At 35.0% G+C, this 18,695-nt stretch overlaps 1 protein-coding gene across 1 annotated transcript; it reads right to left on the reverse strand.

Annotated features, from left to right (window-relative positions):
- Positions 1-12,898: 12,898 nt before the first annotated feature.
- LOC143573622 (pentatricopeptide repeat-containing protein At3g57430, chloroplastic-like) lies at positions 12,899-15,377 on the reverse strand. The gene is made up of 2 exons (XM_077058452.1): positions 12,987-15,377; positions 12,899-12,945 (listed from the first exon to the last, which is right to left on the reverse strand). Exon 1 carries the CDS (start codon positions 15,368-15,370, stop codon positions 13,031-13,033), a length of 2,340 nt encoding a protein of 779 aa, XP_076914567.1. The 5' UTR covers positions 15,371-15,377; the 3' UTR covers positions 12,899-12,945; positions 12,987-13,030.
- Between the last annotated feature and the right edge of the window lie 3,318 nt (positions 15,378-18,695).

Raw genomic sequence — 18,695 nt, forward strand, 5'->3', positions numbered from 1 at the left:
TGATTGTATATAATTGTATATTATTATTTATCTACATACACATATATATCAACATGGTACTCTGGTGGTGACAGGTGGGAGAGAGGTTAAACTAGAAAATTCCATCTTAAGAAATGTTGAAAATAGTGAGGCCTCTTGGGTCTTTCTCAACCTAATATAATCGTTAATATTGATTCGAAAGTTATATAATACGCGAAAGGGTAAAGTAAGAAATTTACCCTTATGTTGATTCTTTTTTATTAAATGCTAGTTACCAAGCCTTTTAAACTTAAATAACTATTGTATACTTAATTATTTTAAATATATATCATAAAATAAGATTTTTTTTATAAAAGTATAATATTAGTATGTGCTTCTCTAATATCATTTTTTATAACATAATTGTAGTAATTGTGACAAAAGTTGTGCTGTATATCGTTACATTGTGTGTAAATTGTGTCATTTTACCATTCTAAGCTCACAATCATAAAATGTTTGATTACTTGTAACTATGTTGTTTTACTATTACAATTATACAGTTATACCGTTATAGCATCACAACTATATATGGTATAACAACACAAAGATAATGGTGGAAAACATAATTATACCATATAACTATATTTTGTCTCCATAAATTAATGCAAATGCCCTCTCGTATGTAGAACCAACAATGTATATGTGACATGATCTCATTGTTACCTACGCTTATTAGGCGAAACCCACTCTATACTGAAAACACTTTAGTGCATTAATTCTTGAAAAAATAACTTAGTACATGAAGAACCCGCTATACACACGTGTATACTTGGGTTGAAGATCAAGATTCGAGTTTCTCAAGATACGGGTACCTAGGATGTTCAATTAAAGAATTGGAAGCATACGATCTTATTGGCCTTTGTACTTCATATGTAGGGCTGACATATCATGTATACCTGTACACGACACGAAAATTTTGTGTACATGTATCCCAAACCCGAACACGAACACGAACATGTTACTACCTGGTATACACACTAAAACACGATAAGAGTTGTTTAGAAACACATATTTAACAACCTGTTTAGTGAAACAAAAGTCGTCGAAAGTTCATAGAAGTCTTAAAAATAAAACATAAATTCATGTTTCTTAACAAATTTAAGACAAAAACCCATAGAATTCTAATCAAAGAATTTATTGAAAACAATTCGACTATTCTAGAGCAGGATAAACTATAAAGATCTAAAAACTAGATTAATAACGGGTACGTAGTAAACTGGATTCCAAGTAGAGAGATTACTAACTTACTAAGTATGGTTAACGATGAGGCATCAAGCTGTGACGACCGAGGGAAGCACCGACGGATGCGGGGCCGGAGTTCAGAGACGGCACTGATGGCCGGAGAGGGAATGTCGTGAGTGGTGACGGCTGAGAAATAGAGAGTGAGAATGTTTTAGGATTTTAAGGTTTAGGATAACGTGTGTGTGTGTGTATAGTTATAAAAATATAACCAGATACTTAATAGGTACACACGTATTTTACATGTTTAGACACGAAAATTTACAGCTACATTCGTGTTTATTTGTTTAGTACACGAAACATTTTAAGACCTTACATGTTACATGTTAAAGTCGTGTAGGCACGTATCATGTATTCGTGTCTCGTGTATAAATTGTCATCCCTATTCATTTGGTATTCTCGAAATGACAAAATATATAAACAACAAATCAAAAAACAACAATTGTTTTGGAAGAGAGAAAGACAATTCAACATTGTAGGATGAAACCAATGAGCTTTAGCTTGATTGACCTTAAAGGGAGGTGGAGATTTTGGATGGAGGCCACAAGCTCTCAAGTTCGAATATGTCACAACCGGGTTTTGATTTTACCGCATCGTGGGGGTTTTTCTTGAAACTTGATATGATAGGCTTGGGCTACCCGGGGAAGGTTCATCTAGAAAATAATCTTAGCATGGGAGCATAGGAAACAATACCAATATACCAAAAATGAGAACATAGGAAACAATATCAATTACAATACCAATCCACATAAGCAATGTTTTATAATAACAAACAAAAAAAACTTTATAAAAACAACAAAATAATCAAAATCAGCAACAAAATAAGAACAACAAATAATTATAATAACATAAGAAAAGAACTTAATAATAACAACAAAATGTAAATCAACAGATACTTATAAGTTATAACATCTCATAGTTGGAAATCAGCAACTACGAACAAAAAATAAGAACAAACAATTATAAAAACAAACATAATAATAACAACAAATCGGTTCTCATTGTTTTCATGTTAAGAATAAAATGTATTTTATCATGAAACTGGACTACTCGGCGCTATCTGAGATGGCAGATGTATGAGGTCGCCTTCTGTCATGAGATTACCCTGAATCACCGAGTTTTATCCATTTGACGTTTAAATAAAAACTGACCACACAAAGTTACATTAGGAATCTCACTTCAAAGGAGGAGGTTTTGCACTTTTGCCCTAACTTTTAGACAAATTGATTTACTAATCTAAAAAGTATTCTACATATTATCCATTATAATCCACGTGGCAAACATGTCCAATATTTTATTCCTCCATGGGTCATTCTACATTTCTACGCATAATATTCAAACCGTTTACAAATCAACATACAACACATTAAACCCCATGGTCCGAATATTATATAATACGTATAAATAAATTTCAAAACATATAGGAATAGTAATATTAATTTAATCACATATCACCATCGTCGGTGGTGGTGGTTGACAAGGTTAATAAATAACCACCACACCAACTAAACTACATATCCGTGGATAAATCCATCAGGTGACAACATGACAACATGATCAATCGTGCGGCTGTAGATTGTGTTTGACTATTTCACTTTTGTTTTTCTAATAGAAGACACCGGAGATAAGGACACGTGGCGTGAATAACTGAACTAACTGCTTCATGTGGAAGGTGCTGGATTTGGACGGTGCAAGTTATCCTATAATTAAACCGCAAATACCGGAAGCTTCTGGCTTTTAGCATTGATTACCAAATTAACCTTAGTAGGTCCTAGACTCCTATTCTTAAGAAACAAGTAACATGTGTACGTGTAATATAATTACGACCGACCGACCGACCGACCGATATATTTGTTTTTGGGTGGGTAGGGGAAAACACGCTTGTGTCAACCTCACAGGAGTGTCCCCTCTTGTTGGGATTAGGGACACTGGATTTGTAGCAGGCCAGGCAGCATTGAAGGCGGCATCAGACAAGGTTGCTAAACACGAGAGAGCTTGTTTGGAGAATCAACACGTGTTTATCCCCTTCGCCTTTGACGCTTTTGGTTTCTTAGCTCCGGATGCCGTGGACCTTTTGAATAGGGTTCAGAAAGTTGTGTATATTAACGTATCAGCCCATAAGAATCAAAACCTTGTTTTTAGTCGGATTGGGTTTGCTATCCAAAAGGAGGTTGCGGCGCAGCTTGTTGCCCGCTTACTTGCCACTTCATTGTAAATCGTTTGGATGTTTCTATGAAATATAAAAGGTGGTAATCGTGCACCAAAAAAAATATAATTATTAATTAACTAAAATGTTAGTTGGATTATTAAATAACTAATTTTAGCTATTAATTTCAAGAAATCAATGCGATTTTTTTGTTTTATATATCACTAATCACTTAATAATTTTTATTATAATTTTTATCAGGTTAGTGGGTTAGAAGGTTTTGGATTGACCGAATGGGTAAGTGACACGAGTCTAAACGTGATATATATATTTGTATTGAAAACAACAACTCTAACTGTACACACTTAAAATCGTGTCTTGTTCTTGTAGCATTTGTGGTTTATCTCTTAGATGATTATTTGTGAATATAAGTAATACGTAGTGATTTAGTATCGGTTAAGACGATGAATGACTTTAACTCAGGAATACTGTTTTTGTGATTTTATGTTTTAATGTTTTTCTTGCCGATTAACCTTTTCCATGAATATCTTTATCTTTACTGTATATAATATATGAGTGAAAGACAAATTAAGACGATTATTTTAAGGGTTTTACAATTCTTTAAGCATATGGTACACGTTTGAAGAGGGACAAAGTGATAATTTGAAACACAAATATCACGTGTATTCTTATTTTACCAATATAGTTACAATTTTAGTTCCTCTACTTTAACTGCAAATGTAAAGAATAGTTACAAATTCAACCTCTATCTTTTATATATCTACTCTTTTAAATTTCACTTTTAACCCAACTTCCCCCATGATTTTTTAAACGGGCATAACTTTTTCGTACATTAATATTTTTTTTAAAAAATTACACTATAAAAACGAGTATTTTATTCTCTTTAATTTGAGTATGATATTACCATAGTTTGTTTAAGTTTTAAAAATAGCATTTTATGTATAGGTATTTGTGGTCCGCTTTTGATGGTTTTGAATTAAAATGTGAGCCACATCGTTAGTAATGGTATTTTATCGTTGAAAACTAAAACCAGATCATTGAAAATTGAAACCAACCAAACTGAATCATTACCAACGATTTGGTTCCGATTTCGATAATAAATTGAGTTTAAAATAAGAATTATTAGTCTACATATACCAACAAACGATTTCACTGTTTCAAATAAAACAATAAATGGCCATAAATCTGTTACGTGATTACCAAATTATGTGTTTCCCGCTGCATTGCGCGGACACCCGTCTAGCATATAATTATAGAGAAAAATAAAAATCAGAAGTATTAAAGGTTAAATACTAAAACCTTCTACATAACCCTCTATACATTATATAAATATAATTTTAAAAAAACATCTAGAACTTAAATGAGTTAATGGCTCATGTTTGATTGAACGAGCCGTGTTCAAGATTAACCTTTTTTTAATAATCATGTTATATAAAGTCGAATCAAAATCAAATTAATTTAAATGTCAAGTCATATCAGAAATCGCCGAGTTAGTGATCATGATGACAACAATAATGATATCGTTCTGTTTAATTTGATAAACTAAGTTATTGATTTTAATTTATAGTCATCACAATAGAATTTATGTCGACTAATAATAATTACAACTTTATATGTTTTCATATTAAGCCCAATTGACCGTGCATAAGTTTAGCCCAAATAATCGTGTAAGTCCAGATTGCCTTTATGTTTATATTCCCAGTCCCAGCCCAACAAGTTCATAAAGAACCAAAACAGGCCCAAAATGAATTGATTCATCAAAATTAGATGAGTACAAAACCGTTTTTTACAGACCGAACCGGTTTGGGTTTTGCATATTCAAAACCGTTGGGTCAAACCGGTTCGGTGTAGAAACCAGTTTAAACATAGAAGTAGCCAAACTTATCCAGACCGGTTTAATGATTTTCTCAAGATATCCGTCAAAAGCATAGAAGTAGCCAAATTGATCCGTTTATAATGCCTCAATAGTGAGTCATTTATGGTTGACAAGGTTTCCATACCCGTCAAAGGCTGAATCAAACCGATTATATGTATTATTTATAATATTATAGACTATATTTATTTGTTTAGATATGCCAAATTCACGATTAACCCAATAAACAAATAATTCCAAATTACATTGTTTTGAGCTATTTTTAAATAGGCTAAATTCATGATTAACTGACCTGCTATGACCTTCAAAACCAGTTAACGAAAACCACCATAACCGATTGGTTATGGTATTGGGCTAAAAGTGCCCCAAATCGACTCATACGAACCCCTTATTAAGATTATTAGATTAACCAGTTTAGATTCCGTTGGCTTTTGTTCTAATAAGCAAAGACTGGAAGACAAAATAAAAATATCTTATTTATACATTCACATGAAAGTATGTAAAGTCATATTTTCTACATGTGCCTTCCCAACCGCTTACTTTTCTTTATATTTTATTTCTTTGATCATTCGTAGTGCGGCGTATTCCCACCTATAACCTCCCAAAACGCCGTGAACATCCTCCCGGGCGCCTTGGAGGTTTTGGAGGTGTGGGGGGGGGGGACCTTCCTCAACAACAATGGTGAAGGTGATGGTTATTGGTTGGTCAGACATGACCGTTTGACAACGGTTCTTTATAAAAAAAGAAAAAATAATTTTTTATTTAAAGTTTTATACCATATAAAACCCCATGTATCAAGTTTTTTAAACCACAACTCTTCTCTCAAAACAAAATAATCCGACACATAAGAATATATAAAAAATGCATCCCTACAATTGTCAAATGCTCGGGTTTAGGCAATACGCATCCACTCAACTCCCGTACACCTACCAACTGACTCAACCGAAGACCACCCACCCGACTCATCCAAACTTCCATGCTAGTAATTACATGTAATCATACATGCAATGTTCGGAGGCTAGCCGAAATCAAAAGAGATAGAATTATCAAAAAATATAGACTCGAACTCGATAAAGAAGACTAAATATTTATATTTTAGGTATTTTTTTTAGTTTTAGGTATTTGTTTTATTTTTGATGTTTTTTATGTATTTGTTTTATTTTTAATGTAATTTTCTTATGTTTTTTTTATTTAATAGAACGTGTTTATGTTTTTGTTTTAAAGTAATAACGGGGTAATACTTGAGAGGAGAGTTACCCACTATACATTGTTTTGTATAATCTTTATATGGTGATGTGGCGTCACATGACGCACAATACACGACATGAGGGTTATCCACTACACATGGTCTTATAGACCATTCAGACATTTTATGTCATGTGGCGCCCAATCAACATTTTAACATTTGTAAAAAAACAAAAAAACAAGTGTAGTGATAAAATATCCATAACTCTCCTGCAATCATTAATTTTTCGTCACTCTCTCTTTCCATCTCTCTCACAAAAATCCTCCTTTAGTCCTTCATCACGTTATATCCACATAGTTCACCATCATAACTCAAAATTTCGCCATTGATTGTGTTACTTTACATTGAGATTGTGTATTTTTTTCTTGATATTATTTTATATTACTTAACATTATGTTATATTTTGTTTGACATTGTGTTATATTTTGCGATCTATTGTGTCTTTTTTTATTTATCATTGTGTTATTTTATTTATTTTCGTCACTGTGTATTTTTCGTTTTTTAGCGAGAATGGCGTGGAAATCATTTTAGTTTCTTTTTTATTTTTTTTGTTTTTTATTTATATTTTGAGTTATAATTTTTTGTATTATTTTTCTTGGATTTTTCATTAAAGGGTATTTTTTTTAATATCACAAATTCTTCTCGCATCTCTCATTTTATCTTATCTGTTTCATGCCTTAACTTAGGGATAAACAAATTTAATACTGATACACTAAGATCAAGAGAATATGTTTAAACTTTCGTGCCAATACGGTACGATCTCATCCTTACCCTAACTTCATCCTAAACTTAAAATCATTTTCTAATACTAAATTGAAAAGAAGTCACGTTTGAATACCTAAAATGCATAGTAATACCTAAAATGCACAGTAATACCTAGGATATTGTAACTTATTAAAAATTCTTTAAATAAGTGAAAAGGAAGTGTAAATGAGGAATCCCAAACATGGCCTAGACACCAGATTCCACTTTTGATTCTTTTAGAAATACAAATACAAACAATTAAACATACAATTGTGTCTGATGATGACGATGATGACGATGAATCGTTCAAATGTTGCTGCTGCTGTTGTTGATGCTTTTGATATAGGTACCCATTTCTCATCTTTAAAGTTAGGGTTAGAAATACACTTAGGTATAAGTATAACCAGTTGTTAATTGATGTTACTAAGCTGTTTGGCAAGTGGTGAACCATTAAGAGGTCTGAAAGGTTAAGTAGCTAGTGCTGAACCAATAAGTGTTGTTTGGTTGAATGTCTGAATGATAGTGCAGAATGACTATTTTACCCCTCTTAATATTCAGCACTATATCTGTAACACAGTAAATTAATAATAACAATATCGAGAGCTAAGCGGAAACTGGTCCCATTTTCATTTTCATAAAATGCTTCGTATTATATAACTTTATACTTTGTCAAACCTCTTGAAAAAGAACTACAAGAGTTAACATTTAACCTTGTACAAAAATCACGTATACAAAACTTTCTTGGAGTAAATATACACCTAGACTTAACAAAAACATCTCCCAAAAATCTGAACCGAGAGCTTGAACACGAGCCTCTTCACTGCGAAACTTTACCTACACATAATTATACAATATAAGCATTAGTATATTCGTGCATAACATGTAGTTTAAAAAGTATATTTTTAAACATAGAGGAAATCGAAGATAACTAATCCCGACCACATCAAACAAGTGGCGAAACATAGACCTTGTTCAGTGTAACACACCAATCAAGTGCAACCTATGCCAGACTCGGCGTAAGATGCGCCATGCCGTGCTCAACAAAGTTCATTTAATATTCAACTCGTTAGTGCAATTTCTTGCATAACCCATTTACTTGTACTTTTAAACCGATAATACACCCTCCAATAGTGAATGCAATCAATTTAATTCAGCAATATATGTTATAGATCAAGCATGTATAAACATCCGCCTTTAACTTATTTTTAGATAACTAATTTTGTTGTGCAGTGCATTCTGCACAGCTGCGTTCATCGACTGATTTGACCCACTAAATGACCTTACTTTTATCTGATCTAAACTTCTACATAAACTAGACTCCTCAGGGTTTCCAACCATATAAAGAACACTTTAAACAGACACTCGGTTGATTTTATATGATTTTTAACAAAGTCAGCACAGAAGCTGTCAAAAAGCGGCGAAAAATATCACACATGTATCACATACCAGTAACTAGACATCAAAAAACCATGCATAAGCCTTCTACTAGACATCAAAGAACCATACTTTATGTAGAGCAAATGGACAATATATACTTTATGAAGAACAACTAAACAATCTTTTCAATTAAACTATAGGATTTTACATTCAAAACAGAATAGCCCTAAAACAAAACTGAAAGAAAAAAAATTGGAAGTATTTCGGTATTGTTCTGAACATGAGCACATCTTAAAACATTCTGGTGCTTCTTTTTCAAACTCCTGAGCTTCTCAACAAACTGATTTTTATAAAAATTCACTTGTAATTTATTATTCTTGATCTGATCATAAAACTGTTTCATAGTAATGGCGATGATGAAACAGATTATTAGATCCAAGGAGGGGAGAGACATTTACCGTACCTGTAGTTATTGCTTCCAATGGTGACAGTGGAGGGGACTCCGGTGACGGCGATGGTGACTTCGCCGACGCCGAATGACAAGGAATCATCTTCTTCGTTCATCTTAGGTGTCGTCGTCGTCTTTTTTGTCGGGGTAGACGATGGTGAGGTGATGTGTTGTTGGGAAGCCATGAAATTATCCAGGGTTGGGTGGGTAAGTTGGTGGAGGGTAGTAAAGTCTTGTTTTCATTCAGCGATGTTTTTTGACTGAATGGGTAAGAGGTTCATTCAGCCATTCATATGTGAATTTTAGATGAAACAGACACTCTTAAGTCTGACCGAGTCAGACCTGAACCATTAAGAGGCTCATTCAGACCCAACCAAACAGCCCCTAAAATGAAACATTTTGCTTCTTTTCTTGATCTTTACAACCAAATGTGTTCCCTTGGTGTCCTGTTAGTAAAGTTACCATGGCCATTGCAATCAAGTGTTGTTGTCAGCTGTCTCGCACCAAAGACAGTTTTGCACTCCTAGGATCTTGCTTTAGGCAAACAAAAACTTTGTGAACCTGATGCAGTTATGTATAGTACAATGATTAAAGGGCTTTGCAAGTTCAGTAATAATGTTACAGCAGTTGCTCTCCTCAGGCTAATGGAACAAAAAAACTGTAAGCCTAATATTGTTACATACAACACCATTATTGATAGTCTTTGCAAGGATAAAATGATAGATGATGCTTTCAAACTCTTTAAAGATATGGTATTTGAAAAAAGAATTGTGCCAGACGTCATCACCTACACCTCTATTATTGTGGGCTTTGTAAGTTAGGTCGTTGGGACGAGGTCTCAAAGTTGCTAAAAGAAATGGAGGATGATAAGATTTCTCCAGATGTGCAAACCTTTACTGCATTAGCCGATGCGTTTTGCAAGGAAGGTAAAGTAGAAGAAGCTGAGGTTGTTATAAACATCATGGTAGACAGAGGTAAGCTTCCAGACATAGTGACTTATAGTTCACTTATAGATGGTTACTGTCTACGAGGTGAAATGACCAAAGCAAAGGAAATGTTTGATTCAATGACACTTAGAGGTCTTGTTCCTGATATTGTCACTTACAATAGTTTATTGAACGGGTATTGCAAGAATTTGAATATAGAAAAAGCCATGCAAATGTTTCGTGAGATGGCCGGGAAAGGTATAAAACCGAATGTCATCACTTACAGCACAATGTTACAAGGATTGTTTCAGGTTGGGCGTTGTGTAATTGCGCGCAAAATCTTCGATGAGATGTACGCACAAGGCCAAATTCCAAACGGGTGCACTTATGGAATAATTTTAGAAGGTCTTTGCAACATCAATAAAGTAGAAGAGGCTCTTTCTTTGTTTCATTTGATGGGTGGTAGCAAAAGAAACAAAGATATCGTTGTTTACAATATCCTCATTGATGAGGCAGGAAAATGTGGGAAATTTCACATTGCAAGGAATCTTTTTCGTGGCATAATTGATAAAGGTTTGCAACGTGAAGTTAGGACATATAATGTGATGATTAGTGGTTTTTGTCGGGAATGTCTATTGCAGGATGCAAAAGACTTGTTTCTTAGAATGGAAGAGAGTGGCGGCTACCCACCAAGTGATGTTACTTATTGTGTTCTTCTCCAAGGATATCTAAAGAACAAACATTATGATGATGTGAAGATGCTTTTACAAGAAATGGATGGGCGAAGTAACTCTCTTGATGTTGCCTTCGTCTTTTTCTCTTTAAGTAGGCTTACCTTATTCATCGTGTTTTCTTGAGTGTGGCTACTGTGTCTGTTATATGTTATCATTGCTTGCTACGTGTCATATTCTGTTGGTTGCTATCCTCATTCGGGTTGTTATCTGAGGTAATAAACGTCTAGAAAATTGTTATCTTCTGTTTTATAATCCAATTACGGTTGTTTTTGCATTATGTTAAAACCTTCAATCTGTTTTTAACTAATTAATTTGCAGGTTGCTGGTGGTATCACGCTACCCATTGGATCAGCTAAGTTGTATACCGGGAGTTTGGGATTGCCAATCTGGACAAGTTGTTAATTAATAATTGCTATATGTTAATCTCTGATTTACATTAATAATGTGTTTCATTTGAATTTGATTATTGTTATTATTTTTTTTGTGTTATGTTCTTTTGAATTTTGTAGTGTGCAGGGGTTATTAAACTGTGATGATGTGAAGTGGGGTGTATGCTGAGTGAAGGTCCACGGATGTTTGTGGGTCTGCCTAATTTTGTCAGAGTAAGCGATTTGGTGTTTTTGTTATGCATTATTTATAGTTTTTTTTTATTATGTTACAATTTTTTTAGGCATGAAATGTTCAAACTTATGCAAAGTTGTAGTTTCTCACTTATTAGGTAAGCTTTTGGACAAAATTAGAATGGTCTTACTAACGAGGAGGTGCTTGATGAAGGTTCTAATTGAATTTGACCGTAATTTGATGAAGTGCAGGCTAAAGACAAAGTCCTAACAAAAGTTCAAAACTGCTACTCCCTGCAGCTTAACATGGAAGGTAAAAAGTATTTATATAAAGGTATAGGTAGTAAAATATCAATGTTTGATAGCCATATTTTTATTGTGTGCAGGTAGTAGACTACCAACTACAAAGGTGCATACAGTATAATAACAAGGTGCATACCGGTTTCAATTTTTTTGCTTCCTTTGCACTCTGAAGTAATTAACTAGAGGTTGTAAAATGAGTATGCATATCTAACAGATTACGGGCGTGACAAAAAAAGATCAACATTTACTATAAGAAAGCATCAACCCATGTGTATATAGAAGCTTACGTCCGATGTATATCACTATGGTTTTTCTATGCCATCAGACACAATAGATAACCCACCTGCGCGTGTGAGCATTTTTTGAACTGGTCAAAAATTTTTTGGCTTTTACTGTCTACAAATATGTTCGTTTTTTTATTGGGTCAAAACGGGTTTTATTGAGTCAGAAATAAAAACTAACCAAAAATGTGTTTGCTATTTTGAAGAGTGGTCGTTATGGTCACGAGATTTCTAGGATGATATTGCTCCTAACTAGGGATGATGAGCAAATTCAGTATTGGTACGGTACCGTCGGTACCGAATCGGATTGTTCCTTACAGTCCTCTTGGTTGGTGGTCCAACATTGGTTAAAAGCTTGCCAGAAGGAGACATAAGGAATATGTATGTCATGTATAATACACCGGGTTTTGTTGGACTTTGTTTGACAGAGCATAATGTTGTTTTACAAAAAGGTTATAACAGTTGTAGATATAATAATAGCCATTTGCTTGAATGTGCTTGGGTGATGTATTTACTCCATCGTTTTGCTTATTTACGTATTTCCTTGAATGAAATGCAACTTGCCTATAGTGTTTTTCGTGAGTTGTCTTTTTGCTGCACATGGTAGACGTCTATCACCATACACTAGTGTTTTTACACGCAGCGCATATAACAGTTATGGGTACGCGACATGAATGTCTACCCGTCTCCTAATTCTTCTTGAGATAAGGATCACAAAAAGAATAAACATACGTTATGCAAACAACTTTTGACACAGAAACGAATGCGCGTGGGTTAAAAAAAGTTATTTTTTTATTTGTCAAATGTAAAATGTGAAATGGATACTGCTTTAAGCAGTTTTGTTGGGTCAGAAAGTGTTTTGTTGGGATTTATTGGGTATAGTTGTTGATGCGGTGACGTTTAATACAAAACCAACTTTTTAAGTAGGAACTGTTAGAACCAAATCAACACTTGTAACTATTAGTTTAACACATAAGACCGTTATACCACCACTAACCCCCCTTTCTCTCATATTATATCTAAACAACGCTATATACAAGTGTATTATACGGTTTTCCTATTAAACATACCACTACCCTAAAAAGTAATAACTTTTCTGATAGTATCATCAAAATCAATATATATGTTTGTCAGCTTGCTGAACACAACTAAAACCAGGATTCTTTTGAACTCCCCTAAACTTCATTAACTCTCTAATCTTATAAGCTTCATACCATCTTCCCGCTTTGGCATACATATTCGAAAGCAACATGTAGTAACCCGAATGGCCCGGTTTCAGCTTAAATATATGGTCCGCAGCCCACTGACCCAACTCAATATTCCCATGAATTCTACAAGCTCCAAGCAAAGACCCCCAAACATTCGCATCCACCTCCGCCTCCGATCCTAACCTGTTGATCATCTCTACAGCCTCACCCATTAGCCCGGCCCGACCCAAAAGATCAACCATACACGCGTAATGCATTTGTGTCGGTTCAATCTTACGTTCCTTCATCTCTTCAAAATACTTCCTTCCTAAATCAACTAACCCTCCATGACTACAGACAGATAAAACCGCTATATAAGTAATCGAATCACATCTCACATTATCACGATTATCGCCTTTCATGGCTTCAAACATACTAATTGCAGCATCGATCTCACCACGCATTCCATACCCCATAATAACCGTGTTCCATGAAGCCACATCTCTTTTAGGCATCTCCTCAAACACCTTCCGAGCAATATCAACACGTCCACATTTCGTGTAAAGATCCAAAACCGAGTTTGAAACAATTAGATGATTATAAAAACGGGTTCTCACACAAACTGCGTGTATCTCCTTACCAGTCTTGATCTCTGCCATATTCGCACAAGCCGAAAGTGCACTAGAAAACGAAATAGCATCCGGTTCTAGCCCTTCTGACAACAACTCACGAAACAAAGTTAACGACTCGAAAGAAGTGTTTGTATGGGAATAAGCTGATATAAGCGTGTTATACGAAACCCGATCTTTACACGACACGTTAAAAACTTTTCGTGCGAGATTCAAATAACCACATGTTGCATACATGTCTACAAGTACATTGGAAACAAATAACTGAGAGTCAAAACCACCTCGAATCGACCTCGAGTGCACCTGTTTTCCATGTGAAATAGCCCCGATTCGTGCACAGGCGGGAAGTAAATTTGTTAACGTTACAGCATTCGGAACTTGATCATGAGCTTGCATCCTTGTTACCGTATGCAAAGCTAACGATTCAAAGCCGTTTTGAGCATAGTTAGCCACCATGGCGTTCCATGTAACAATATTTTTCGGATCAATATTATCAAACACATTGGATGCTTTGACTGGGTAATTGAACTTAGCATACATATCAAGTAAAGAATTGGCTACAAATATATCAGATTCCATACCCCTTCGAATACTAAACCCGTGAAGCTCGATTCCCCATTGAACATATTCAAGTTCAACCAAAACCGGAAGAATGCTAGAAACCGCAACAGGGTTTGGCACAATACCTTCTTCGACCATCGACTTAAAAAAACCTACAGCATCTTGTTTATAATCCACGTAAGCTAAACTCGTGATGACAGCATTCCACGAAACATCATTCTTCTCAGGCATTTCATCGAACATCTGGCGACACGCTCTCAAATCACCACATTTCCCATACGCGTCAATAAAAGCATTGTTCACCGTAACATGACAACCAAACCCCATCTTCACAACAAACCCGTGCACCTCACTCGTCATCAACCAGTCCTCGGTTGCAGCACACATTGGCAAAACACTCACAACAGTAACCACATTCGGCCTAACCGTATCCATCATCCCCTTAAACACATTACCCACCTTATCATAACAAACCATACCCGAACACACCGCAATAAGCGTGTTCCACGACACAACATCTCTCTGAGGCATTTCATCGAACACCTTCAACGCGCTATTCAAACACCCGCAACACTCTCCGTAAAACCTCAAAAGCGTGTTCCGAACAAACACATTCGACCCGAACCCGAGCTTAACAACCATCCCATGAACCTCTTTGCCTTTGGGAACCTCGGAATAATCCGAGCACAATTTCAAGACAAATGGGAAAGTGTGATCATCTGGTGTGACGTCACTACGAATCATTAAATTGTAAACCTTGAAGCCGTCGTGTACTCCGGCAATGGTGTTGGAACGTATGAATGTGTTCCATAAGAAAGGTGAATTGGTGTATGGAAGTGATTGGTGGAATAGAGTGTGCGAGGTTGATGGGTCTCTGTAAGTGGCGTATTGGAGGATTAGAGCTGAGGCGATTGAGATGGTGTACGGGAGGTGCCCGTTGACGAGAGCAATGGCGTGTGATTGTTTGGTTTGTTGGAGGATAGTGGAGAAAGAGTGGGTGGTTTGTGATGGGTTTGGGTTGCCGGAAAGTATGGAGGTTCGCCGGAGAATGGTGGTGTTGCAGGGACGGTAGGACATATAGAAGAAGAAGAAGTTTGTTTTCATTTGTTTTGTGTATTTAAACTTTTATATCAGGCCAAATAAAAACCTAATCATAACCGAAAACCAAAACGCTAATCGAAATAAGCAATTAGAGATGCACAAACCGGTTTGGGTTGAAACCATTTTGGTTTTGTCAACAAAAGTCAAAACTAGTTTATGATCAGTTTCAGTTTAGGTGAGACTGGTTTCTTGCCCAGGTTATGATCAGTTTATATTCGGGTTTTGATTTGGTTAACCGGTTTGATGGAGCAAATTACCAACCGGTTCCGAACCTACGTTTCAATCGGTTTTTAAACCGGTTTCTACATAATCGGTTTCAAACCGGTTCGGTTTCGGTTTGATTTTCGGGTCGTTTGATCGGTTTATTTGTCAACTCTATTAGCAATAACTGAACAAAATTGATGGTTATGGTTAAGTGAATATGATTAATTAACTATTTGGTTATGGTTATGGTTACGGTTAATGTGTCTTCGTTAATTGACTATAACAACAACTGAACCTTGTATATTTATGTTTTTTTCAAAGTTTATGCCCTTATTTCCATCTTTTATACGTTCGTTTGTAGCTTTGAATATCTAAATTTATGTTGCAACTATCTATAAGTCTATAATATAGCTTGGAAGATCATAATCATTGAGTTCGGAACATCATAACCGAACCAATTTCAAGAAGATTAAAAAAAAAAGAAAAGAAAACATAACCGAACCAATTACAAGAAGATTAAAAAACAATAATAATAGAAAACATAACCGAACTTAATTGAAATCAATTCATAACCGACATTTCACCGATCTATAGTTAAGCGACCATTCGGTTATAGTTATGATTAAGCCCTTATAACTGAATTGAACCAACCTTGCACTACCTACTTTAAAGTGAGGACTGTAAATGATTTGAGCCGAGCCCATGCATTAGGCTCAACCTCAGCTCGTTTCGGTTTATGAGAGCTACAACTTGGCCCGTGACATTTTTTTAAACTCGAGCTTGGCTTGTTTATTATTTACTAATTCTTATGTATTTTTACTAAATTTTATATATGTTGAGAAAAACCTTAAGCAAGCCGAAACTCGGCTAAAGCTCAGCTATGGAGTGTGAAATTAATACATAGAAGTTAATGATAGTTAAATTTTTAATGAGTGATAAAAGAGTACATGTTGTATTTGTTTGATAAAATGCCTACTTGAAATGTGGATACTTGTGACCGGAAGATTTAGGACTTCTTTGAGGACACTATTTTTGGGTAATATGTATTAAGATTAGGGATGCGTAAAAACCGAATTAACGGGCCCATAACCAAATTAACAGATGAAACGAATCGTATCACAAACCGGTGGGTCAGTTTAATTATTCTCTCAACATACCTGTCAAAATTATCAGTTAAGACAATGGGACATTACATGGGCGTTAGATAAACGGATAATGCATCTACATCATTCCTCAGGACATCATCAGGCATTATAGGGGCATATGTGTTTTTTCAATGAAGCTCTTTCGTGGTTTGAAGTGGTAATGATTAAGGTGGCTTTTGTATGCAGGAACGAGAGGGAGAATGGAATAAAAAAAATGTGTTTGGTTGGCTAAGGGAATAAAATCACCCATTGCATTGTCTATTTCACTCACGCTAAAACACTCAAAATTTATTCCATCCACATCATTGTTTTTTATTCATTCCATCTCCTCTTTCACCTCACTCATCTCCACCCCCCTATTCGTCGCCACCGACCACCGTCACCCACCACCATCACCATCACCTTCCACAACCACCAACACCACCCACCATCACCGCAACCTACGCATCACCTCCCTCTACTACCATCGCTAACATCCCCACCCCCACCATTACCGCCAACCACCATCGCCACATTACATGCCACCGCCAACCACCATCACCGATCGCCTCCCACTCTCGCCACTATCACCGCCGCCACCAACACCCACTCTATCTACCACCGCTTACTGTCAATTTTATTTTATTCCTTTTTTTTTTGTCTGTCTAACAACATTAATTAATTATTCAATCCATAGTTTTTTGTATGGTAACCAAACAAGACGATGAAACTGTAATGAGCTATTTAATTCATTTCATTCACTCATCCATTAAAAGAGCATTAACTATTAGATAGGTTTATTTTTACTAAAAAAGATGTTAATTATTTGATGAAAAATACTCTTTAAAAAGCATTAATCATTACACATCACCTTATTGTTAAAAATAAATTATACTCATACAATTTGATGTGTCTAAAGAATCTCGTAGATTTAAGAATCTCATCAAATGAGTTTATAATTTAGGAATTTGGTATTAATACAATGGGTGTTTGGGATTGGGTGAGGAGTGAGGACCAACTTTTAACTTTTAGGTTAAAAAGATTCACTTTCTTTCTAACACAAACTTCTTAAATCCACATATTGTTGTGAGTGTGACTCTGAATAACTAGAGAACACCTAACCGGACCCACTTGTAACGGATATGCTCCACTCATTGTAAAAGTTGTTGATTCAAATATTATTTAAATTTAATATGCCTTTTATTTCATATAATTATTTTTTGTAAATCTTAAATCCTCTAGAAGTAACAGTAAGCATACGTCATGAGCATTATTATACACTTATAATAGCATATACGGGTTAATTAGAACACAAACTTTAGATGGAGAACTATAAGAACTAGTGAAATATATATCTATTTTTAAATACAATAAATAAGATTTTAGATTCCTACGTAAGTGTTTACTAGACTATCTTTCTAACTGTTATTATATATGTCAAACGTCACGTAAAAGAATATTACATGGTTATCACGATTGCATATTGAATTTTATCTTTCTAACTGTTATTATATATGTCAAACGTCACGTAAAAGAATATTACATGGTTATCACGATTGCATATTGAATTTGGTTTTGTAACGAATGTGTTATATCATAGTTGTAAATGTATCGAGCCGAATCATGCCAGATTGGGCTCGTACTTGAGGTTCAATATTAAACGATCCGGCTTGACTCATTTATCTTAACAAGCTAAACTGTTGAGCTCGAGTTTGGCTCCCAAAAAATCGAGTCAACTCGTTTATTTATAAATATTTGAATTTTATGTTTCTATACACATATTATTGTATACAAAAGTAACATAGTAATTTGTTAACTTTTAGGTTGTAACTCATATTAAAAATTGGATCTTAAATTAAACAAAAGCTAAACGAGCAATTCAACATACCAACTAACATGAGAGCCAACGAACTAACCCACCTTGCCTCAGGCTCGTTCGTTGCTCCGCTCATATCATTATTTTCACACACTTT

This window comes from Bidens hawaiensis, unplaced genomic scaffold (assembly GCF_021521415.1).
Source record: "Bidens hawaiensis isolate Kalapana, Puna unplaced genomic scaffold, B.hawaiensis_p1.1 tig00026599_1, whole genome shotgun sequence".
NCBI classification, from domain to species: Eukaryota; Viridiplantae; Streptophyta; class Magnoliopsida; order Asterales; family Asteraceae; genus Bidens; species Bidens hawaiensis.